The 25,202-nt window shown below is 41.5% G+C and overlaps 1 protein-coding gene across 1 annotated transcript in view; it reads right to left on the bottom strand.

Annotated features, from left to right (window-relative positions):
• CNTNAP2 (contactin associated protein 2) overlaps positions 1–25,202 on the bottom strand; it is a 1,802,564-nt gene that overhangs the window by 149,793 nt on the left and 1,627,569 nt on the right. The window contains exon 18 of the mRNA XM_070424092.1: positions 14,137–14,373. Within this exon, the coding sequence (XP_070280193.1) occupies positions 14,137–14,373 (237 nt within the window). The remainder of the gene's footprint in view (positions 1–14,136; positions 14,374–25,202) is intronic.

The raw sequence follows: 25,202 nt of genomic DNA, 5'->3' as shown, positions 1-25,202 counted from the left end.
AAGCTCTTTAAAAATGCTGTTGGTGCTTTTGCTTTCATTAGTGTTTGCAGAGCTAACATGAGACCCAGTACAATGACCAAGACAAAGATCATTAGATTTGACAGGTGCTTGTAGGTGCTTTTTGGAAGGCATTTCTTATTCCCACTGCCATTGGCAGGACGGTAGGATGCATTTGTAGGATCGCGTGCTCTGAATGCCCTAGCAGCCCCCCTTCCCCCTCCCCATGGTCTTTTCTATGGTTTGACTCCAGGGGAAATATTAGTGATTCCTTGGAAAGTAGTTGTTCAGGATACCAAGAAAATGGAGAAATAAGAGTGGCCTTCAGGTACCTGGCACGATTTTATGAGAGTCTCAATTATAGGATATATTACATCCTGACTTGGCTGATTTAATGAATATCACAGCTTTGGAGTTGTCCATTGCCACGGACCTCAGATTATAAAAAATTGCATCAAAGGAAGAGGCAGGAGACGTCTTTGTGACATTTCATTGCCCAAAGACACACACTGAAACAAGATTGATTGTATTAGCCTGTGATACTCATGTTATCAGAAAAGCTAGTTATAATTTAGGCTGTGAATTCAACGCTGCAGGGAAGGAAACTCTAAAAAGTCAGCTAAGACTTCTATGGAAATCACTTTCACCATTTTCATTCTGCTTTTAAGTTGGCTGTTTTCTTTCTTCCTATTTTTTTCTAGGGATGGGGAGCTAACATGAAAAATGTTCAGAACTGAGAGATTCAATTGAAAAGGTGGTTCTAGAAAATGCTCCTTCTTCAAATATTTACCAAGCACCCGTTTTGTGTCAGGCATTGTGCTGGGGCTAGGGATACAGGCATAAAAACATCTTAGCCCTTGTCTTGAAGCAATGTGCAGTCAGACATTGTGACAGGTGCTCAGACCCCTGAGAAATATAAGAAAGAAAAAGGAGAGCCACACCTATTCCAGGGGCCTAGAAGAGGTAGTACTGGACCTTGTTATGGTTGGAGGAATGGTCAGAGGCTCCCACCAGTTAACTGGGTGTCTATTGAGTGCTGCTCATGTCCAGCACCCTACAAGATAACTGGGGATGAGATAACACAAGATGAAATAAGATAAAGCAGTTTGTCAGTAAATGTTAAGTGCTTTTATACATAGCACAGGTCACTTGAGGCTAGAGTCATCTTAAAAGGCATCTTGATGGCCTGGCCAGTGACTCAGTGGTTAGGGCATTGGACCTCACACCAAAGGGTCTCAGGTTAGATTCCTGGTCAAGGGCAGATATTTGGGTTGCAGGTTCGATCCCCAGCCCTGGTTGGGGCGCAGGCTGGAGGCAACCAATAATGTTTCTCTTTCTCTCTCTCTCCCTCGCCCCTAATCTCTCTCTAAAATCAATTGAAAGACAACTCGATTTCACTGTTTCTTCTCACATTCTTATCCAAATTTCAAAGTATCTGGAATTCACTTGTCCTAATTTGTGGTTTGTTGTAATGGCTATTTCCATATTTTGTTGAAGATACATTTTTTTTGTCCTTTATTCCCTTCTTTTGACATCAGTGGCATTGAGAGAAGGAATAAAAGTGTCTTTATTCTACTATATTTTTATTTGCATTTTCAGCAATCATTTTAATGTGGCATTTAAGGTCACTGTTTTTATGGATGTTATGAATGCAAGTATTCCTTTTTTATTATTGTCTATATTTTATTTATTTTGAGCTTGTGCACTCCTTCCCCTCATCTCTCTTTTAAAATTTTTCAATTACAGTTTATTTTCAATATTATTTTGTATTAGTTTCAAGTGTACAGCAAAGTGGTTAAACAATCATACAGGGGTGGGAAAAAGTAGGTTTACAGTTTTGAGTACACGAAACACTGCATTTTTGTTTTATCATTTATTTATTAGTAATAATCATAACCTGCATGTCTTTTTCCATATGAACAACTGTAAACCCACTTTTGCCAACCCTTGTCTATTTTTATTTTAGGAGTATTTCTCTAGGTTAGATTTCTTGAGTATAATTACTGGGTTAAATAGAATGTACATAGGTTACATTTTAAAAAAATCCTACCTAAGGATATTTTTCCATTGATTTTTAGAAAGAGTGGAAAAGAGAGGGAACACAGAGATAAATATCAATGTGAGAGAAACACATCAATTGGTTGCTTCCTATACATGCCTGTAACCAAGGTATGTGCCCTTGACCAGAATTGAACCCAGGACCCTTCAGTACGCAGGCTGATGCTCTATCCACTGAGCCAAACCGGTCAGGCCATAGGTTACATTTTGATAGATAATACCTGATTGACCCCTGAAGTTCATTTTTGCGCAGTCTCTGGTGGACTTTGTTAGGGTTGGAAGGGTTGGAATCCCCACTCCTGACCATGCTGGGACATGGGCAAGTGGAACTTTTCAACCTGGTAGTGATTTCACTGTTACAAATGGGACCCCGTGCAGGCTCTCGGCTGCCCTTGAGTGGGCCTTTCTCAGCGACACATCGATCTTGCCAGAACTTTCTTTTAAATTCTTTGTTCTTCAGTAGCGAAAGAAGAGTGAATTAAATCATAAAGAACCATTTCTGGCTTATTCACAACAATGAAGAAAAGAAAAAGAGGAAACACTGTTGGTGTTCTGAGAACCAGGCTTCCTCACGTTGGGCTGGGACGTGGGCACTGCGTTTTGGGGAATCAGGTTGGCTCCACGTATGAAAAGCCATCAACACTTATACCCTCTAACCCTCTTCTCCCATATGGAAATCTAGCCCAAGTCATAATGTAAAACACTGAAATGGCATTTACAAAAACACGTACTGCAGTATTATGTACAATAAAAAAATTGGAAACAATTTCAAGAGCAGAAACAGAAATTGCCATTTCCCTCTTGTGTGACACTTAGAGTAAATACATTTTGGTAAATCCACTGGATAGAATATTAAGCAGTCTTTTTTAATGGAGGGCGTGAAGACCAAGGGTTTCAAGGAAAAATGTTTATGCTATATATGCTAATGCTAGGTACAGAATGATCCATAGTAATTCTAACAGTATACATTGATTTAGGAATTCAGAATACATTTTCCTACAGTATTTCCAATATTCTAACAAGAATCAATGACTAAAGATTATTTATTTGGTAATGTAACCAAGTTATAGCACTAATACAATCAGCCTAATTTCTGGATCTGAGCTGCAGAAGGAGTGAGGGTAAGTTTCCTCTCTCTTGGCCAGTGCAGGACTGGCCTCAGGCAGATGGTGAGAGAAGAAGAGTGGCACTGACCACTTCTCCCTCCTAAAATGTCCTCCCAGCTTCTTCTAAAGCCCCCCCAGCTCTCTGTCCTCACAGAAGTCACTGTAACCAGCTCCTTGAAGCTTGTCCAATGCCTTCCTCACTCCTAAATTACACGTGGCTCCGTGAGGATTCACCTTAATCCCTCAATGCACAGTCGGGGTCTCACCCCCTCCCAGACCCACTCCTGCTTACTCCAATGATGCCGGTAGACTATCAGGCCACAGGAAAGAGAGTGAGCAGTCATACAGCTCAAAATGATTTTGGATCGAAAGTGGCTAGTCTCTAAGTGCATTCCTTAAACTATTCATATTCTTCCACAATCTCTTCCTTCTGAACCCACAGATTCTCTGCAAGGTTAATATAAAAAATTTCAACTATTCCCTCCAAAGTAACGGTAGTGAGAAACTCTGGTAGCGTGAGTGTGTGTGTGTGTGTGAGTGTGTCTGTGTGTGTGTCTGTGTGTGTCTCTGTGTGTGAGTGTGCGTCTCTGTGTGTGAGTGTGTGTATGTGTGAGTGTGTTTGAGTGTGTGTATGTGTGTGTGAGTGTGTGTGTGTGTGTGTGTGTGTGAGTGTGTGTGTGTGAGTGTGTGTGTACACAAACTGGGGTGAAGGTGAGGTCAGTAAACTGGGCAAGGGCAGCTATTTACTTATGTGGTTTGTTTTTATAAAAGGGGATACCTACTGTGATGGCCTGGCTGTTTGTGTCCCTCCTCCTGCAAATTCACATGTTGGAATCCTCACCCTTAAAGTGATAGTATTAGAAAGTGAGGTCTTTGGGAGATGATTAGGGCATGAGGGTGGAGCCCTCATGAATGGGATAACTATCTATTAAAGAGACACTACAGATTCTCCTAGCCCCTTCTGCCATGTGAAGATATAACAGCAAGTCTGTGGCCCAGAAGAGAACCCTCACCAGACAATGCTGGCACCCTAATCTGGGAGTTCTAGCCTCAGAACTGTGAGAAATAAGTTTCTGTTGCTTAAAAGCCACCCAGCCTATGACATTCTGTTGCAGCAGCCTGAACAGATGAAGATACCTACCCTGGTTTCTAGAATGCTTGCTGGCTATAAGCTGCTTGTGAATTCTTTTATTCTTTAGAGAATAACATTTTTAATTTGTCTAGAGAATAAATTTTTTTATTTTGTGCCATAATGTTTATGTTATCCTTTGGTCGGAGGACAGAGAGCTCATGCAGGGATCAGAGTGTTGCTGTGCAGGGGGAAGGCAGGTGCTTGGGCTGCACCACGGCAATGCACACAGTTGTTGACCAAATTCCTCTCTAACAACCATGCAACAAGGTGAGCAGGCAGCTCTAACTGACCAGATGTGTCTGGTAATTATTTTGGTAATTTCCATGTTTTGTTTGGGTTTTTGAATTTCAATCATTGGAGGAGATTCATTACAGTGCTGCCTCCGGACTAGAACAGAGATTCTGTGATCCTTCAGCAGCCATCAACCAGTAACTCAAAGCATGAATCTCATAAATAAGAAAACTAACAGGGCACAGCCTGTATTTATCCAGCAAATCTTTTCTTTGTAAAAAGCAGTCTAGAGTGCTCTCTCACATCAGAAGAATTTCTTTTGTCAAACCCACCATGCCCCTTGTTCTAGTTCTCACATTATATATTTGTAGTGAAATGTCTTCTCTACTGTTAACACAAAATCATGGATATGGTATGTGGGTGGTGCCATAAAATACAAAGTAATAGCTTGTTATCTGTGACCTATTGTTAGAAAGGTCCAATTCAACTCTGGCTCTGTTTTTCTGTGGAGTGTGTGTGTGTTTACTCAGCCACACAGAGAGCCCCGGGAAGAAAGGCAAAGGAAGAAGGGAAAATTATTCAGAACTTTTGGGACTTAGTCCTGTACTCAGCCTTCATGGTGGTATATATGGTATAGAAAGAGAGACAAATGTGCAGGGTGTATTGGCCTCTTTCCATGGAATCACTAATGTGCCATTACACACAGGACCACCACCAAGGGAAGGGTGCCATGTAGACGGGATAAAGTGCTCATGGGCAATGTGCATGGTGGTGAACAGACCTGCTTTTGGTGCAGCTGAAAATGTGAGATATTTAAAAGTAAAATACCCTGGACAATTCATTATATTGCTTCCTTTTATATTCATGAAAGAAATGTATAGAGTTTCAGCTGAAATCATGAAGGTACTATGTGAGAAAAGATAGCATTATTTTTGTAAACTTCACATTATTTAGAGTTGATTATTTCAAGGCCTTCTGAGGGGATTGGGGGAATGGTCTCTGGCAGTTGAGCCTGTGATCACATCATCCTTGTCCATGAGCATCTCAGCCTTAGGGTCCACTAAGCCTTCAGCAAAGGAAAGAGTGTGGAAATGATCAACTTTACATGAGGTGCTTTTATTTATATCCCTGGAGTTCGGGAATCTGAAGGTGCATGGATGTCCCTGAGTTCTGAGGATGCCTGGATGTCCCTGAGTTCTGAGGATGCCTGCATGTCCCTGAGTTCTAAGGATGCATGCATGTCCCTGAGTTCTGAGGATGCATGGATGTCCCTGAGTTCTGAGGATGCATGGATGTCCCTGAGTTCTGAGGATGCCTGGATGTCCCTGAGTTCTGAGGATGCCTGGATGTCCCTGAGTTCTGAGGATGCATGCATGTCCCTGAGTTCTGAGGATGCATGCATGTCCCTGAGTTCTGAGGATGCATGGATGTCCCTGAGTTCTGAAGGTGCATGGATGTCCCTGAGTTCTGAGGATGCATGGATGTCCCTGAGTTCTGAGGATGCATGGATGTCCCTGAGTTCTGAGGACGCATGCATGTCCCTGAGTTCTGAGGATGCATGGATGTCCCTGAGGTCTGAGGATGCATGCATGTCCCTGAGTTCTGAGGATGCCTGGATGTTCCTGAGTTCTGAGGATGCATGGATGTCCCTGAGTTCTGAGGATGCATGGATGTCCCTGAGTTCTGAGGATGCATGCATGTCCCTGAGTTCTGAGGATGCATGGATGTCCCTGAGTTCTGAAGGTGCATGGATGTCCCTGAGTTCTGAGGATGCATGCATGTCCCTGAGTTCTGAAGATGCATGCATGTCCCTGAGTTCTGAGGATGCCTGGATGTCCCTGAGTTCTGAGGATGCATGCATGTCCCTGAGTTCTGAGGATGTCTGGATGTCCCTGAGTTCTGAGGATGCCTGGATGTCCCTGAGTTCTGAGGATGCATGGATGTCCCTGAGTTCTGAAGGTGCATGGATGTCCCTGAGTTCTGAGGATGCATGGATGTCCCTGAGTTCTGAGGATGCATGGATGTCCCTGAGTTCTGAGGATGCATGGATGTCCCTGAGTTCTGAGGATGCATGCATGTCCCTGAGTTCTGAGGATGCATGGATGTCCCTGAGTTCTGAGGATGCCTGGATGTCCCTGAGTTCTGAGGATGCATGCATGGCCCTGAGTTCTGAGGATGCATGGATGTCCCTGAGTTCTGAGGATGCATGCATGTCCCTGAGTTCTGAGGATGCATGGATGTCCCTGAGTTCTGAGGATGCATGCATGTCCCTGAGTTCCGAGGATGCATGGATGTCCCTGAGTTCTGAGGATGCATGCATGTCCCTGAGTTCTGAGGATGCATGCATGTCCCTGAGTTCTGAGGATGCATGCATGTCCCTGAGTTCTGAGGATGCATGGATGTCCCTGAGTTCTGAGGATGTCTGGATGTCCCTGAGTTCTGAGGATGCCTGGATGTCCCTGAGTTCTGAGGATGCATGCATGTCCCTGAGTTCTGAGGATGCATGGATGTCCCTGAGTTCTGAGGATGCCTGGATGTCCCTGAGTTCTAAGGATACATGGATATCCCTGAGTTCTGAGGATGCATGGATATCCCTGAGTTCTGAGGATGCCTGTATGTCCCTGAGTTCTGAGGATGCATGTATGTCCCTGAGTTCTGAGGATGCCTGGATGTCCCTGAGTTCTGAGGATGCCTGGATGTCCCTGAGTTCTGAGGATGCATGGATGTCCCTGAGTTCTGAGGATGTCTGGATGTCCCTGAGTTCTGAGGATGCATGCATGTCCCTGAGTTCTGAGGATGCATGCATGTCCCTGAGTTCTGAGGATGCATGCATGTCCCTGAGTTCTGAGGATGCATGCATGTCCCTGAGTTCTGAGGATGCATGCATGTCCCTGAGTTCTGAGGATGCATGCATGTCCCTGAGTTCTTAAACCCGCAGTGATTGGAACCCAGAGCTGACATACACTGAGTCTTCCAGAAGACATTTTCCGTCTTTAATGTTGATGAAGGTGAAAGGTAAGAGAAGTTCTCTAGGTGTCAGACACACTCGAATCTGGAGCAGGCTGCCCCATGTGCTCTCGACTCCTCTATCAAGCACAGCTTGGCTCCCACCCAGTGATCGTGTCATGAAAAGAATGTGATGCTGGTGTGTACATGGTAGAGAAAACACCAGGCCTTGGAATCAGGGCCTTAGGGTTCCAATTCCAATCTGTCATTGACCAGCCAGGTGTCTTCAGTTAAGAAACTTTTAGAAGTCTCAGTTCCTTCCTTTTCAAAAATCAGAGTACTAACACCTACATTTTAAATTTGCTGTGATGAATAAATAAGGTAAGCTATTGTGAATATACTTAGTTTAGTGTCTGGCATAAAAGGAGGTGTTCAATAAAATGTCAGTTACATGCAATGTAATATCATTTCAACCATGAGATACTTTGATTTTCTGACAAAAAGAGCTTCACAAACTCTTAACAATTCAAGAGTAATTGAAGAATTGTTGAAATAAGTAACTCAATGACATTTGAATGTTAGGGCAAAAGCTGAAAGTCTGAACAATGACAAATTCATTACAGGAATAGAAATAAAACTGCTTGAAATATTCCTTGATATTTTTAAAGACGTTATGAAGTATTGTAATAACCACATGTGGCTTATGATTCTGTAGGCACTTTACAAAGTCACACAAGATAACATTTTCTCTTATTTAACAGGAGAAGGGGGGCCTGTACACTAGTTTGAAATTTACAACTTGTTCTACTGTTTTAATTTGATTTATTGGACTTTATTTATATTTTTAACTGAATTTGCAAGATTTCCTTTTAAGAGACATTTATTAAGGAATTATAGAAGGCAACAGACTAAAACAGACTACTTAAAAGGGATTTAAATTAGATTACTTCAATTAGTAAAGTTTTAGAAAGAATTTTACTTATAACCTTATTAATCTCTGATTCTGGACTTGTGCAAATATTTGGGTTACGTTCAGATTAAAAATGAGAAATACCTGAACTCATTAATGGGAACTGGAGTTGTCATCCTTAATGTGGGGGTGGGAGGTGCAGAGAGACCGTTATCCACTTGGGGAAAGGGGAAAATTATAAAAGAGGTTTCTAGAATAGAGCAGTCACTTTTTATTTCTTGAAACTCTATAATTATTCAAGGAACCAATATGATTTTCTAAAGACCTCAATAATAACCCCATGAGGATGCTTCTGAATCCACCCTGATTTAATCTCAAGGGTGCTTGCTGCATTAATGGTGTTCCTGGCCAAAAGATTCATGGTGATTCCATGACACAGACTGGATTTAACCAGGGCCACGGTGTTCACCTGCTGGACTAATTATGATCGCAGCAGCAGGCCATGAAATAGTGTAGCTCTGAGGTCTGCAGGCGAGGCTGAACTTTGAATCATTGAGCTTCCAGACAATGCACATCACTGCTATACAGAGATGTGGGCAAGTGCTCACGTAAATAGGGGGCTGGCAGAGCTCTCTGCTCTCAGTTATGGCAATACTACCAACGTGGACAGAAAAGTTCTGAGCACTCTTCTTGGTGGCTTTAAAAAATATTTTTGATTTTTAGAAAGAGAGGAAGGGAGAGGGAGAGAAAGAAACATCGATGTGAGAGCAAAACATCAACTGGCTGCCTCCTGCATGCCCCCTACTGGGGATCAAGTCTGCAACCCAGGCATGTGCCCTTGACCAGAATCGAACTCAGGACCCTTTAGTCCCCAGGCCAACGCTCCATCCGCTGAGCCAAAATGGCTAGGACATTTTCTCTTTTCTTTTTTTTAAAAGCTTTTAATCAGATTATCTTCATATGTTTTCATGATATTTTTAAGTTGCATCTTAAGGTCTGAATATTCAAGAAACATATGAAAAGAGAAGGAATCTTTCCCCTTCTTGAATAACACTAAGAGGAAGAGGAAAAAGAAGTCTATTCTTGTTCCTTTGGGCCATCATCCAAACCAGAAAGCCTCCTGTTTCCACTGGAAATGAAAAAGAAGCCTGTGAAAAGCACCTCTCCCCGCCGGTGTGAAACTCTCCTCCCAGCTGGGGTCAAGACTGGGTATTTACTAGTAGACCTGAGCAAAAACGGCCAATGTTGACAACAGCTAAACCAGTTTCATATAGGGATGAGATTCTAAGATGCAGAACTCCAATATTTCTCTTCTTTTTCCCCTTCACTTGTTTATAACATTTTTTATTAATTAACTTTTCCTAAAAGGCTCAAACCTGCTCTGAAAAGGTAGCCTATAGACACACTCTGCTCCCTGGGCTGTGCCTGGAGCCATGAGAAGAAATGTTAGAGCTCTTTGGACAAATTCTCCTCTTCCACCTGCTCTAGAACATTCCTCTAGGAGGCAAGGTGGGAAATCCTTTCTCCCTTAGAGGGTTTACCTTGAACTTGAGTGAGAGGTCTCCTTCCAGCAAAATAGAGTCCTGGATTCTTTCAATGCCTTCTGTCTTCTGATGGGCTTTGTATTATGAAGGGCCATAGCAGTTGCTAAGGGACTCAAGTTGGCTCTTGACAGGGATGGATACTTTGCATCAGGATTGCACTACTGGGCAGGACCCCTGGGATGTGGTGATTGTTGTCTCCAACTATGTCTTCCAGATAACCCGAGTGTTCTTCAGTCCATCAGGGCTTAGGTGTCGGAGATCACAGTTTCACCTTCAGAATACTATCACTGTGACCATAATTAAGTCAAGTTGATGTTTTACAACACTGTCTTTGTTCCTGAAGTAGCAGAGTGACAATCCAGTACTCAAAGGTGACTGAAATGCCAGTGAGCCATCTGGCATTTAAAGCTTTTAGGGAAGGACTAAATAGCGAGGTGATTTCAAATAAAAACAAAAACACAAACCCAAAAGGGGAGTGCTGAGAGTGACAAGTGACATCGGCTGTTAGATTGATGTGTGCCAGGATCTCTATTTGGAAATTTGTTCTCATTATTCTCTAGGATCCTCACCATGGGATGAAGAAGTAGGTATTATGTATGTATTTCTAAAGAGGAGGCCAAATAGAATTAAGCAATTTGCTTGAGGTTACACAACTGGCCTGTGAGGAAGCTGGATTCAAACCCACATCTGCTTCCATCATGTATTTTCTAAGCAGGCACTTGAATTGGCCATAAACAGTTTCTTCTAGCACATTAATAACACAAATCATAAAATGTTAGTTCATGCCATGATTCTCATAGGGAGAGCAGGAGATGTAGCTGGACCCCATGGGGTGCTGTGTATTGTGTGACTATAAATGATGATAACTGTACTTATTGAAGCATCCATCCATCACTCTTACTCACTCTGTAGTCCTGTGACTTTGGTTCTTCTCATTTTGGCCTATATGGGTGACAAGCAAATGTTTGGGAAGAAAACAGAACTCCCTAAGGTCAAAAAATGGTTTCAGAGTATTTAAAGATATGTATTTTTCAATTGCAATTCTGTTTTAGCAGATGAACATAAAAAATGTGCAGGCAAGTGAATTAGAAGATATTTTTGTGCCTCCTGATGATAAGTTTCTGTGAAACTTGGCTCAGTGAAGGGGCCATAATGACAAACTGTTCTCAGCTAATTCTCATCCACTGCGCTCATGTTCTCTATATTTTCCTGATTTCTTATCCATAAACCATTGAGATGTTTTGAAAATTTCAATATAGGCAAACTCAAGCACACATTGAAGGCTACCAGACATATCAGGTGTTCACCAAATGTTTGTTAAATAAGTCAATAAAAGAATACAGCTTACACCTAAATATGACCAAGAGAAAAAAAAGGGTGGGGGGAGAGAAAGAAGGAGGGAGGAAGGGAGAGGGAGGAGAAGAGGGGAAGAGAGAGAGGACACAGAGAGTGTATAAATAGTGTGGGTCATTTGCCACCATTACCCTGGATGGCCTCATCCAAGCAGGAGAGATGGGAGAGACCTGGCTGATATGCCCCTCGGGCTGTGTTGGGTTCTCTGCCTGTCCTACTGTGAGCCTCTCACATGACTGAGTGTGATACAAGTATTTCAAGCTTTTATTTTCATACAACTTGGCCCCAACAGGACAATTCTTCTTGTAGTGCCTGTATGAAGGGTGACTGCTTTGGAAGCTTGTGAACAACTGGGCTCTCTTAAATGTATTGAGAGATGGATAGTTCATGGGTAATTTAATTATATGCACTTCCCATCTGAGATGCTACTCCATTCCAGATAGTAGGGTTAGATGGTTTGATGATTTCTGGTTTATAACTAGATATTTTCTGATTAGAAATAGTTGACTCTTGAATAACTCTTACTACTGTTCTTCCACAAAAGAGGCAAAAATGAGGTTAGAGGTGACACATCAGTGAGTAAAGAGTAGAAAATGTAGCAAAAAAGAAATGAAAATAAATACTGGTGTTTTCACCCTCCTCTAAAAATAATGACAGTTAATATTTTGGTGTGCTTTCTCACAGTTTGCTTCTGTGTGTGTGTGTGTGTGTGTGTGTGTGTGTGTGATTTTGTATAAACAAATCAGGCTGTGTGTGGTGTTAGGATTTGCTTTATTCGCTTAACTAAATATTGTGAACATTAACTCCACATTCAGAGGCACAGACATGTGCTATCAAAGGAAGGCCTGCCAAGGACTTTCATGAGCTCTTTTGTTGGTGGGTGACTATGGCTGCTCTTTCTAGAAGCCAAGCTATTTGCTGCAGCCCCACTGTGAGGGTGTGGTCACAGAAGCTGCTGTGTAAACACCAGGATACCTGAGAGATGGGGCCCTGAACAGAGGGGTACCTGACTGGAGGTTTGAGAGGGAAGATCCCGGTCCATGAGCGAGCTTGCCTTACTGCAGACAACACTTTCCCAGGAGGCTGCAAGATTCCTCTGACCAGCAATACCATCGTTCTCCCAAGTCAAGAAGACACTTGTCTGGACTCAGAAGCATGCCCACAAATACTTTCCAAATATGTTCTGCAGTTTTTTATTTAAAAAATTTTTTGGCTCTAGCCACTAATTGAGTCAAATGTAAACTCCTCCAGCTCAACGGACACTAAGAATATTTAGGTGTCTTTTGTGTAAACCCTTTGAGAAAAGGTCAAAGGACACCCACAGGCTTCATTTGACTTTAATGGGCAAAGCTGCCCTTCTATTTGTGAATATTGCCTATTAACCCCAGAGGTTTTGTATGAACTACCACGTATAATCTAACTCTCCAAAAACAAGGGGCCTGCAATTTTCTTTAAATGGGTACTCATGAGTGAGATCTCTCAGGCATTAGCGCTCACTTGACTGCATTCAGACATCACTTTGGCAATGGAATGACTGCATTAAATTAGCATCAAGCACAACAAATAGTAATTGCAAGACTGTCATTTCTACAATTGCAAAATTAATGTGTTCTACAAACCTGTCCCATTGTGTGCCACAGGAAAATCATGGAACCATGTGGTCCCGAGCAGAAAGATGCCCTGGAGTCACCCCATTAACGTGCAGCAGCATTATTCAGCAGTGGTGTTCCTTCCCGCCTCAGCTGTCGTCTCGTGCTCATTCTTCAAGCCCTGCTTGACCTCATTTGTGTGCTCATATGACAGTACCACCAGACAGTAGCCTGGATGTACAGAGAATGTTGTGGAATAATTCCTCCTTCTGGGTGGCATCTGGTGTGAATAATGCCAACACAATCTCCCTGTATGTATTTCCAAGAGTATGAATAGGCTGCTTATGTAAAGCTTCTTATGAAGAGACATACCAACCATGTGCAGAAAATGTTACCCAAAGGCTGCACATTCATTTAGAAAGAGCAGAGATTCACATGCATTTCAGGTGTAGCTCAGGAAGGGGGCCAGTCTGCTTCTCTCCAGCCCTCTTGCTTACTTATGGGAAGGGAATGCAGCCCAGGTTGCATTCAGTTGAGTGATTTTTTTCTGGTCACACTGGACCCCAAAGTGTATGACAACATGCATGTGCACCAGGCTCTTGTAGTCTGCTGACTCCCTCTGCAGACTTTCCTGAGGATAAAAGAAATCACTCAAGACTGAAAATAAAAGTAATAACAGATGCTCTGAGCTGAATGATTAGACGTGGTGTCTCAGGTTTCCTGCAGTATAACTGAGGCTGAGAACTACCCACAGAGGATCCTGTGTAAGAGTCACAATGATAGTAACCGGACAAAGGGGCTTTCTTGGAAGTCAAGCTTGAATCCAGTCTCTTAGCAACCAGAGGTGAGGGTGGGATGGCTGTCAAGACCCTGGGTTGCATTCACTGAACCCTTTGGCAACCTGTCCGTCCAGTGTGTTGACTCCTCTGATGTCTCTAAGTGGGAGTGTCAGGCCTGAGTCCCCTTTCAGAGACCACTGACTCTGTCACTCAGCATGAAGGTGTGACCTAGCTATTTGCTTGGTAATGTTGTAGTCAGTGCACAGTTTGTTGGAATTTGGGGGAAATTCTGCACCTCACTCAAAGCTTCTCTTATCTCATTGTATTAAATATCAGATTAGGGACTGATGGATACTCCCTACCTAAGGTGAGTGAAGAATTCTGGACATTTTGAGAATAAAGGTGCTCTTTGTGCAGCTGAGAAATCATTATGCAGATGATTTAGGCTTAAAGAGATCTGTAAACATGACCAGAAACTGGTTCTGCCTTACCTTTGTTGCAAAATGTTCCATCATATGCCGTGTTGGAGCAGTCACAGGAGTAACCATGGTATTTCTCTATGCATTTGCCTCCATTCTCACAGTTAGCCCCATAACTGGTGCAGTGGCCTGAGCACCCAGATTTAAATCCGGAAGTGACCTTTGCTCTTTCCTCCAGATCCAGGGTCACCCCATTCATCCTCAGGGAGCGGATGCAGCCCAGGAAGCCCTGCTGACCTCCAGCACCACCTGGGAATGACAGAAGGCATGCAGCTCAGATGGTGGAACCTCTGATATAGCTCTGTTTTCATTCATCATGCCTTGAACGATTGTGGAAGGAGATGAGATGGCCAAGCGCAGCTAGCATGCTCATTTTCTTTCTTTAAAAAAATATTTTTATTGATTTCAGAGAGTAATGGAGAGAGAGAGAGAGAGAGAGAGAGAGAGAGAAACATCAATGGTGAGAGAGAATCAATTGGCTGCCTCCTGCATGCCCCACACTGGGGATTGAGCCGGCAACCCAGGCATGTGCCCTGACCAAAAATGGAAGCATGACTTCCTGGTTCATAGGTCGATGCTCAGCCACTGAGTCAAGCTGCCCAGACTGGCATGCTCACTTTCACTGGGTCTTGCTTAATAGAGAAACTAGATGCTTTCTTCCTTAAAGCTATAATGCCTAATTAAAAGAGGCCGTCTTCTGAGATGCAATCACTTAGCTACAGAAATAAAATGTTTGGAGATACACAAAAAATATATGAGTTGTTTTGGAAGTCTTATCTAGTTTCCTATAGAAAAGAAGTTTATAGAAATCTGTTTTTTTTTGTTCTTTAATCTCATGTCCTTTAGTTCCACTATCTATTGACAGAAATATATGAAGGCAGAGAGACATGAGTATATTAACACAGTTACCAAGTCAATTAGTTGGAAGGGATAAGCCCATTTGAAATGTGGTTGTCTCATGGAATGCTTTGCTGCAGAGTTCACGGTAAGGATTCCAAGGTCCTTGTCTGCAGTGGTTGGAAGTTGGAATTAATACTTTTTCACAAAAGTCAACCACACCACATTTATTACCAAGTCAGGTCAAATTTCATTGCTTTTGTCTAAATGTCACTGTAAGACATACAGCACAAAGAGCAAGTTCACTGTGATTTCTGGAGTAAGTTACAGAGTTAGATGGAGGTCCATGAGCATATTAAAATATTCCTAACCAATTTCATCGAAGGATTCGTTGGAGCTTTATATGGAGGTGGGTTTAATTGTGTCTGTAATGACCTTAGCTATGCTTTTTTTTTTTTTTTAAAGCAGTTGGTACAAAGGGAGGAACTCAAGTTTATATACATGTCTGCATTTTAGAGTAACAACTTTTCTGGACATTAAATAAACTGAATTGTAGTTAAAATTATTAAACAAAATATGTGATGAGATTTAGAAAAAAGATACTCTTAATAAAATAAAAGTTACACTTTTATTGGAGGCTATGTAGTAGGTTCTCTCCCTCTTACCTTATATATGTTAATCACGCGGTTCTCACAATGCCAGGTAGACATTATCATCACTACAGCCATTGTACAGATGAGAAAACTGAGGCTTAGAGAAATTCAGAAGTTTACTCAAGGACTCAAAGCTCCAAAGTGGCCATGTTGTGTCGGATCTGTCTTATTCGTTTGTCTATGGTCTTAAAACTCTGTTCAGTATTGACCATCTGATGCAGAAGAAGAGCGTTAGAGTCAGTGCCCATAGATGTCCATATGTTTGGATGTCTTCAAAGACGGAGTGGTCTGTAGGACTGTGAGAGTTAGGGAAGGTTGGTAATTGGGGGTTTGATTCCCATCACTTGTTCTATTATGGTGAGAAAAAGTGTACGATGTGGTGGACTTAGCAGACAGGGCTGGTGGCCAAAGGCCTGAGCAGCAGAGACGGATTCGCATTTTATTGGACCTGAAAATCCTCGGCCATGAAATGACAAACGAAGCACTCTATTATCTTTATAAACTCAAGGCCTGCATTCTCTCACTGGGTAGTTCATAGGTTTGAATAATGATTCTCCAGGGATTATTTACTAAAGAAAATATTTGAAGACAGGATTAATTGAAGGGAGTCCAATCCCTTTTTGATCAAAGCTATGGGATAGTAGATGACAAAGAAGTTATAAGAAACAACCACTTGGAAGGATTCCCCATTTTGCAATCTGCTGGTCAGCTCAGCCCCACACCTCTGTGCTGCAGAGAATTGGGGCCTTTGCCATGATTTGGAAGAATTTCAATCAATTAGTCACCTTTTATGTGTTAAAATTTTAATTTGGCTTCTATAATTTTAGCCCCCATGGGTTTTGTTTTTGCAATAAGGGTTTCCCAAGGGCTTTTTGTCCAATTAAGGCTTTGCCATTTAAATTTTCACCACTACATCCCATCAAAATATGCTAAAATTTAAAAATCCTTGTTTTTAGATATCGCCCTCTCTTTTCTCCTTATTACAAATGTAACAGTTTCTCACTGTGGAAATTGTAAACATACTGATAAGTGAAATGAAAAAGAGAATCTGTAATGCTACTCAGATATAACTTTCACTTTAACAAATAGCCTTTCCTACTTTTATCTATGAGCTTACACATGTGTAAAAAATAAGGCAAAGGAAGAAATGCAATCATGATATACACATTGTTTTGAAATATGCTTTTTTGCACTATATATCACAAAACATTTTCTAAGCAATGTGCAAGTAGAACATCTTGTTTAAGCCTGCACAGTAGCTTGCTCTGTGAGAACTTAGTTTGCTCTTCCACAACCACTGGACTACCAACCAATTTCCATTTTCTATGATACTGTAATGAATATCCATCCCTGTAAGAAACTTTGTACACTTGTCCAGTTTTCACTTAGAATTAATTCCTATAGTTGTAATTGCTGGGCACAAGGGTATATACATTTTACTTTCATTATTATCATTTTTTAAATCTTCACCTGAGGATAATTTTTTCCATTGATTTTCAGAGAGAGTGGAGAGCGGGGGTGGAGAGAGAGGAGAAAGAGAGGAGATAAATAGAAACATTGATGTGAGAGAGACACACTGATTGGTTGCCTCCTGCACGTGCTCTGACCAGGGGCTGGGGATTGAACTTACAACCCAGGGGGATATGCCCTTGACCAGGAATTGAACCATTGACCTTTCAGTGGGCAGGCTGACACTCTAACCTTTGAGCAATCCTGGCCAGAGCTACATTTTAAAAATCATTGGAAATATATTTTCCTCTAAGAATAATTTAACAATTTGTATTTCACCCACGGAGTATGATATGCCCACCTTCTCCATACCAAGTCTAATATTAGCCAGGAGCCTTTTGAATTTATAGGTTGAGGGGAGAAGAGTTCATTGCTTCAAATACTGTGATTTGAATGATTTCTCTGTGTTACCAATTCTTATATTTTGTTTCTTCTTGGGGGGAAGAGAAGTCTTATTTCTTATTCATTTATAACCATATTTTGGGCTTTCACTCTTTGTTGTAAATGTGATAACTACCTTCTTCCAGTTGTGCCTGTTAATACGTATATAATGTTTCTTTTTCCCTTTGAAAGTTTTGAATGTTTATGTAGTCACATCCATCTATTTTATGTGTATGATTTCTGCCTTTGGTATTAGATTTAGAACAAACTTCTTGATCCAAAATAATATAATTATTCAACTATATTTTCTTCCAGCACTTTTATGATCTTACTTCTCTTAACATTCTACTTTTTCAATCTATCTGGGATGTATTTAATTAGGAAATAATTCATTTTAATGGGTCTCAGTAATAGTTGAGAGTTTGAAGAAGAGGTTGTTAAAAGACTCTAAGTAACTATTAATATGACCAAAAAAATCAGATTAAAAAAGGGCCAATTGGCAGAGCAAATAAATCTAGATTAAATCATAATTTTATTCTTATTAAGGCAAATACTTAGATATTTCATGTATGTAGGCCTCATTCCATAAAGGGTTAGAGGTGGCAGCTTTTTCTGTTTCTTTGCCTCTCTGCCTTTCACCAGAGGGCTGGTCCTGGGTCTTTCTGAGCTTTTGCATTTGTCAGTCTTTCTTACTGCCTCTCTCTCCCCATCAGGACTGTTGACTGTTTTGGGTTAGCTGTGTGGCTTTCATCAAACCTCTTAGTCTCTCTCAGCATCAATTTTTCCTATCCATAAAAAAAGAAGGTTGAACTAGGTGATGTCTCTGATTCCTTCCAGCTCTAAGTTGCTCTGTGATGTACAACCTCTTCCTCTGTACTTATATGTCTCCATCTCTATATTTGAGTAAATTACTCTCAATTTGCCCTAAATTTCCTTCCCTTCCTTTTCCTTCATTGCACTGCTGCCTGACTTTTCCTCCTCCTTCCCTTAATTGACCGTAACAGATGACTGAAGTCTAATTTGTATTTGTTGCCTCCATTAAATAAAGTTTTGTACTCTCTCTCTTTAATTTATAAAGCAGATAAGTGGGATGTCATTTCTCTTGAAAGAAAAACTGAATAAATGATGCTCTTTTCTTACTTAGATGGCCTCTGATTTATTAAATCGGTCAGTGAGCTGGAAAGTACTTTTACTGATTTAGTCCATATGAAGAAAAATTTTTTGTGCTGAAAATGGTCATTATATATTATGCAAAAGATGTTAATGCATTAGAACCCATGATAATTATTTGAGTTTAACTCATGTGCTCTACAGAAATCTTTCTTGATGGCAAGTGTCCTAAGTTTAAATTGTAGGTCTACAAGCAAAAATGCTACTTAACCTTTGTTGATTAGAAAATCAACACATTGTCATTAGAGAGAGCCCTGTCACGCAAGGGCTTCATGCACATTCGTCAGAGTCAGACCTGTGATAATTATGTAAGGTGAGATTGGGTTTAATTTGTAAATCATTTTTCATGGGAAATGCTATGCAAGTATTGCAATTACAGATTAATTATGAAAATTCTGTAACTACCCATAATGAATGACACACCATCAAGAGCAAAGGAGATTGCACAGGAGATTGAGGCAACATAATCAGGTATTAAATTAAACAAAAAGGGCAAAATCATGACCCAGAGGAATTTTTTCTTTCATCACTGTTTCTCTCTCTCTCCCTTCCTCTCTGAGATCAATAAAAATATATTTAAAAAACACAAAGCTGAGTGAAAGGGTAAAACACAGAATGAGAGCTGTAGTACAATAAAGCATGACACAGAAAGGCAATACTATGAATTTTCTAGAACATACATATATTTTAAACAAATATATAACAGACATACATAAATACACTCAGTTGGGAACCAGCAATGTGGAGAGAATGGAATTCAGAATGGTGAAAAAAGAGGAAAAATAGTAAAGTGAAATTAAAATGAATAAGGGACATTGTAGGATATGCCAATAGGACCATGAGATGAAGAGTAGTCCTATGCAATGATAACCACCGCCACCCCCCCACCCCCCGCCGCTGTGCCTGGGGAGCATTTAGTGCAAAACGACTATTTGAGCTAATAAAAGTGGATCCTCTCCTCTCACTCTCTTAGAGCATTACAGGACAGACTATAGGGCTATGAGTTCCCATCCCTTCCTCAATATTTGTGTCACTGAGGCTAATTTCCTTTTTTACAATCTTATTTTGTGTGACAGGTGCCATTTATTATCATGAAGTTTTTAGTTCAGTACTTATTGAAAAAGTGAGAAATCTATATGGGAAATTATTATTATTATTATTATTTTTTAATTAATCCTCACCTGAGGATATTTTATTGATTTTTTAAAGAGAGTGGAAGGGAGGGGAAGATATATATAATTTTTTTTTTTTTTTTTGGAGAGAGAGAAACATGATGTGAGAGAGACATTTTATCTGGTTGCCTCCTGCATGCTCCCAAACCGAGGCTGGGGATTAAACCTGCAACCCACGTACATGCCCATATAGGAAATTATTTAATAAATTTGTTGAGAAAAATTTGCCATATTGATTGGAAAATTAAAATGTCTTCCCTAGCTGGTATGGAAGGCCACAGAGTCCCTGCAGCCGTGCTCTTGGGGGTAGGTGAGCTATTTTACACAGAAGGTGGACAGTAGGATTGAATCCTTTCTTAGAAAGGTTTAAAATCTCTCTCTAAAAGTTTTGACACTTATAACCTCTGCCTTAGAAAAGTAGCTCAGCCCCCGATGGAAATAGTTAATTAGCAGACTATGTTTTAGTTGAAGGTTCAAAAAAGTACACTGTCAATTTGATTATGTTGGAAGTATATATTTTTTAAAAAGGTAAAAATTAGCTCTATCATAAATTCTTTAGTATGTTAAAACTCAAACTGTAAAATAGACAGCTGGAATTGCAAAAGTTAATTAGCTTTGACCACTAAAGGGCAAAGGTAGGAAAAACATATGGTGAGTCTTCGTGGGGAAGGCCATCCTTCACCTGAGGTAGGGGAGGGGTCTTTCCACTGAGAGGAGAGCTGCCCACTCAGCTTGGCCTCCTGCAGAGGCCGGAGGCGGAGGTCAGGTTGAGAAGTGAATGAAGCTGGTAACCTGTGACCCGCAGTGAAGGAGCAGGTGTTCACAGAGCAGCTTCTGCAGTTTGTCTGCATCTTTGCTTTGTAGATAGTTCATTGATTTATTCTAGTGATGTTTCTAATCTAGCAAATCATTTTCTCTTCTTTCTGTACTTGGGCACGTGTTTCCAGGCATGATATCACTCCCTGCCTGTGTCTGGTGGTGGTGGTGGTGGTGGTTGGGGGGGGGGGGGGCAGGGAAGCCAGAGAACCAGTTATAAGGGTCTAAGGGTGGGGGCAGAAACTGCATTAGAGTCCCAGCCACCATCTCCCTGCTGCCAAACAGGCGAGACCTCAATTTCAGGGAGGGAGACTGACAACTAGATCTAGGGCCCAGACCGCTCTGAGAAGCTGTCTTTCATAACAGTCTGACTTTCTCTGTGGCTTTTTTTCCCCAGGCTTTTGTCATGCCTGATTTCAGTCTGTGGCACCTAGCAAAAAGATACTTCCAAAGATGGCAAATACCGTATTTTGAGAGAAGAATTTTGGAGAAAGTTTATAAGGAAAAATACCTTCTTTCTTTAGAGATGGGATGAACTAAGTTTGAATATAACTATTAACTCAAAGAAGTAACAAAAAAATACATATTTCATTTATTTATTCATTTGAGGACTCCCTCAGCAAATAGTCATTGGACAAGCACCATAGCATTATTCTAGATCTTGGATGTCATGTAGCTCACCTTCTGGGGTGGGGGGAGCAAAAACTTAAAAGATTACAAGTTGTAAGGAGAATGCATAATTGTAAATAACTCTAGACAGAGTGGTCAGAGAAGGCCTCTCTGAGGAGGTACCAAAGCAGAGATGAGTGATGTGAAGGAGTCAAGTCAGCTGTGTCAATGTCTAGGGAGGTATTTCAGGCAGAGGGAACAGCCAGTGCAAATGCTCTAAAGCAGGAGAAAGCTTGGGGTACTTGAGGGACATCTGAAGACTCTGGTGACTAGTAAGGAGACCAGTTAAGAGATTAGTTAGGAGACGAATTAAGAGACTAGTCAGGAGACCAATTAGGAGACCAGTTAGGAGACCAGTTAGGAGACCAGTTAGGAGACTAATTGCAGTAGTCCAAGTAAGAAGCATATGGCCTTGACCGGGGTGGGACCTGTGTCAGCAGAGCAGAGGGTATGCATCTGGGCTCAGTCTGGAAGTAGAATCACAGACTTAGTACTGATGGGCAGTAATGCAGGAAAGAGAGGATGTCAAAGGTCACCCCAATTTTTGGGCTCCATGAAAATGGGAGTCAGTGAGCTTCCCTGCTCCCCATTAGCCCTCATGAAGACACTGCTTCTATTCTGAGTCACCAACTGGGCCTCCCGCGCAGCACAAAAGATCCTGAAAGAGTGAGAATTAATTTTTCGGCTCCTTTGGGCTGACATCTTGCGCAGAAGCATGGCCCCCTGACCCTCAGGGCAATTTGGAAGATGTCTGAGCCAAATGAGTTGAGCCTGGACATTCTCATTAGTTAAGAGGACCTAACCTTCTCTCTCTATGAGCCACTTAGGAACTTGGCTCCTTCCTGAGGCCCCCCTCAGCTCTCTTGAACTCTGACCACCTCCATAAACTACCCCAAGAACAGTTACATGCTCTGGCCTGGCTGAAGCTGACTGAAAATTCACCTTTCCATCAGCCACCTGCCCTGCATAGTCCTGTCTTCTATAGCTCACACTTGTCAACTCTCTGGCCAGCTCCTAGGCTGGCCATGGGGCTCTAGGCCTCACAGCCCAGCCACCATGCACCCATGGCCAGAGCCCCAAACTCCCTGGCAGGGCTCCATGCTACAAAAGGCTTTGGCTTAATCCAGCCTGGTATTCACGCTTAGATAATGACTTTGAGCATTGCTGCTGCTTTCCAAACACAAGGAAAAATCTGGCCCAGGGCTGCCCGAGGCTGCCACCCTGAGCTTAGTTCTGAGTCCGTGGTCTGGCTGAGGCTCCAGGCAACCATGGAGGAGATGAACATTACATGGAAGAAGAAGAAAGCTGAAAGTAAAGGTAAAATATAGAGAAGTGACTCAATGCATACGGATGATGCCAGGAACTCTGTGTGTGCACTGCTTCCCATGGATTATCTCATCGCATCCTGAGACGCAGAAACTGTGTCTCTTTTTAACACAGAAACATCAAGGAACCTGTCAGTGGTCTTCTAGCTAGGAAGTGGCGGGCGCAGGTGGGATTCAAAGCCCACAATGTCAACCACGTGACACTGTGGAAAGGAGAACCACTTGGCAGCTCTAGGCCTTTTTAACAATCTGTAAACACATAATCCTAAATGGTTAAAATCGGAAGAAATTTTGGGAACCAAATAATTCAAATGTTTATTAGGCAGATGGGAAAAAAAAGATTCGGAAAGGGAAAGTGATAATATTGGTCAACCTGATACTTCTTATTGGAGTAGAACTGAGAACAACTCAAGTTGTCTGGATCCCTACTGAACAGTCTTGGGATAACTGACTCCGGGATTTCACAGTTGTGAACTTTTTTTTTTTTTCTGGCAACAAACACCTCTTCACACTTCCCATGGAGTGGGCTTCTATTGCAGAAAACATTGTTCATATTGGCTTAAATGTCTGGGAGGTGGGCATTGTGTCCACCTTGAAGATAACAGGAAATTAGAGACTGAGACATGAAACTTACTCTTTTTTCATCAAATGAAAAGAGGTGTCGACCCATCAGGTAGTCCACTGTTCTGAAACGTTTCCTTCCAATGATGTTTTCATAATTACTAACTTCAAAGGACACTTTCTAGTCTAATTTAACGCACGACACTTGTTCTTTATTGTCATAATAAACAGAGGGAATCTCACAAAACTCCTGTGACCCTCCCCCCCGTTTTTCCTTTCCTTGCTTGTCCTTTCTGTTCCTCTTTATTCTTCTTCCTGAAATGCTATTTTTTTGCCTGTCCCTTACAATTAATTATTCTACCAAATCCTGCCCCAGCTCTCTATTCTTCTCTTTTAATAAGTTGTTCTTGTTTAAACAAATCAAAACTTTTCCAAGACCATAATAAATGCTCCACCTAACCCTCTCTGTTTCATGACTTTAGTCTCCAAATTTCTTAAAGACAACTATAGTCAGTGAACAGGAAGTGATAACAGTAAAGTTGGACTTCTACATCCAGGGACAAGTTCAAAACAAACAAACAAAGAGAAACTGGTCAATTAGGGTTGAAAACCAGGTAGAACCTAATCAGCATGCTCGAGACTAACAGGGTTTGGGAAGAAACTTGTCATAGGTAATCTGGGCAGGACATATTGATAAAGTGAACTTTGCTCACATTATTTAGCAGGAATCAGTGAACCTGATGTTTACCTCATACAAAATAATTTAAAAACGATGTAATTTTGAGAATTATAAATTGAGAGAAGGATTTGGAATGGGCTGAGTTCTAGTTGACATGGAGAAGTCAGTATTTTACTTCACAATCCAGGCCTCTTTCCTGGCCCGTGGCTGACAAGGCTTTTTAACAAGCCAGTCTTACCTCCAAAATGAATGGACTAAGCTAACGCTCTGTAGTTGGCCCACATCACAGCAAACAGGTGACTATCTAAATTTACCTTTCTTTTTGTGACTTTTAATGTTTCCTTTTTTTTAAAAAAAAAATTATCTTTATTGTTGAAAGTATTATAGATATCTCCCTCTTCCTCCTCACTGACCCCCCCAACCCAAACCTGCCCCCAACTGTAGGCCTTCACTGCACTATTGTCTGTGTCGACGGGTTATGCATATATACATACAAATTCTTCGGTTAATCTCTTCCTGCCCCACCCCTTCCCTCTGAAATTCATTAGTTTGCTCCATGCTTCCATGTCTCTGGATCAATCTTGTTCGTCAGTTTATTTTATTCATTAGATCCCACATATAAGTGAGATAGTGTGTCTTTCTCTGACTGGCTTATTTCACTTAGCATAATTCTCTCCAGGTCCCTCTATGCTGTCTCAAAGGGTTAGAGATCCTTTTTTTGTTTGTTTTTACAGCTACATAGTATTCCATTGTGTAAATGTACCACATCTCTATACACTCATCTATGGATGGGCACTTGAGCTGTTTCCAGATCTTAGCTATTGTAAATCTAATGTTCTTAAAGCATCTTCACACAACTAGGAAAGACACCGTGGGCACTCTGGCCCTTGTTAAAATGAACTGATCCTGATGAGTCTCTGCTATAGGGCAATGGGGGTTATGAATATGGACAGCAACCAGGTCACCTCTGCTTTTGCTTGGTCTGAACTTGTCACAGTTGGTCAACTTGCTCAATTCACCTCCAGAAACTCAGAGAGAGGGAGCGGCGGGGTGTCTAAGGTATAAGGTAGAATCCGGCCTCAAAGTCCTTCAAAGTTGCTTTTTTTGGTTAATCCTCACCCAAGGATTATATTTTTCTATTGATTTATTTAGAGAGAGTGGAAGGGAGGGGGAGAGACAGAGAGAGAAAAACATCGATGTGAGAGAGACACATTGATTGGCTGCCTCTTGCATACACCCTGACCAGGGTGGGGACTGAGCCTGAAACCAAGGTACATCCCTTTGACTGGAATTGGACCAGAGACCC

Source organism: Myotis yumanensis, unplaced genomic scaffold (genome assembly GCF_028538775.1).
Source record: "Myotis yumanensis isolate MYYU_CA2020_CCGP unplaced genomic scaffold, mMyoYum1.0.hap1 SCAF_9, whole genome shotgun sequence".
Lineage (NCBI taxonomy): Eukaryota > Metazoa > Chordata > Mammalia > Chiroptera > Vespertilionidae > Myotis > Myotis yumanensis.
The sequence above is the reverse complement of the archived record's forward strand: the minus strand, read 5'-3'. Positions and strand labels throughout refer to the sequence as shown.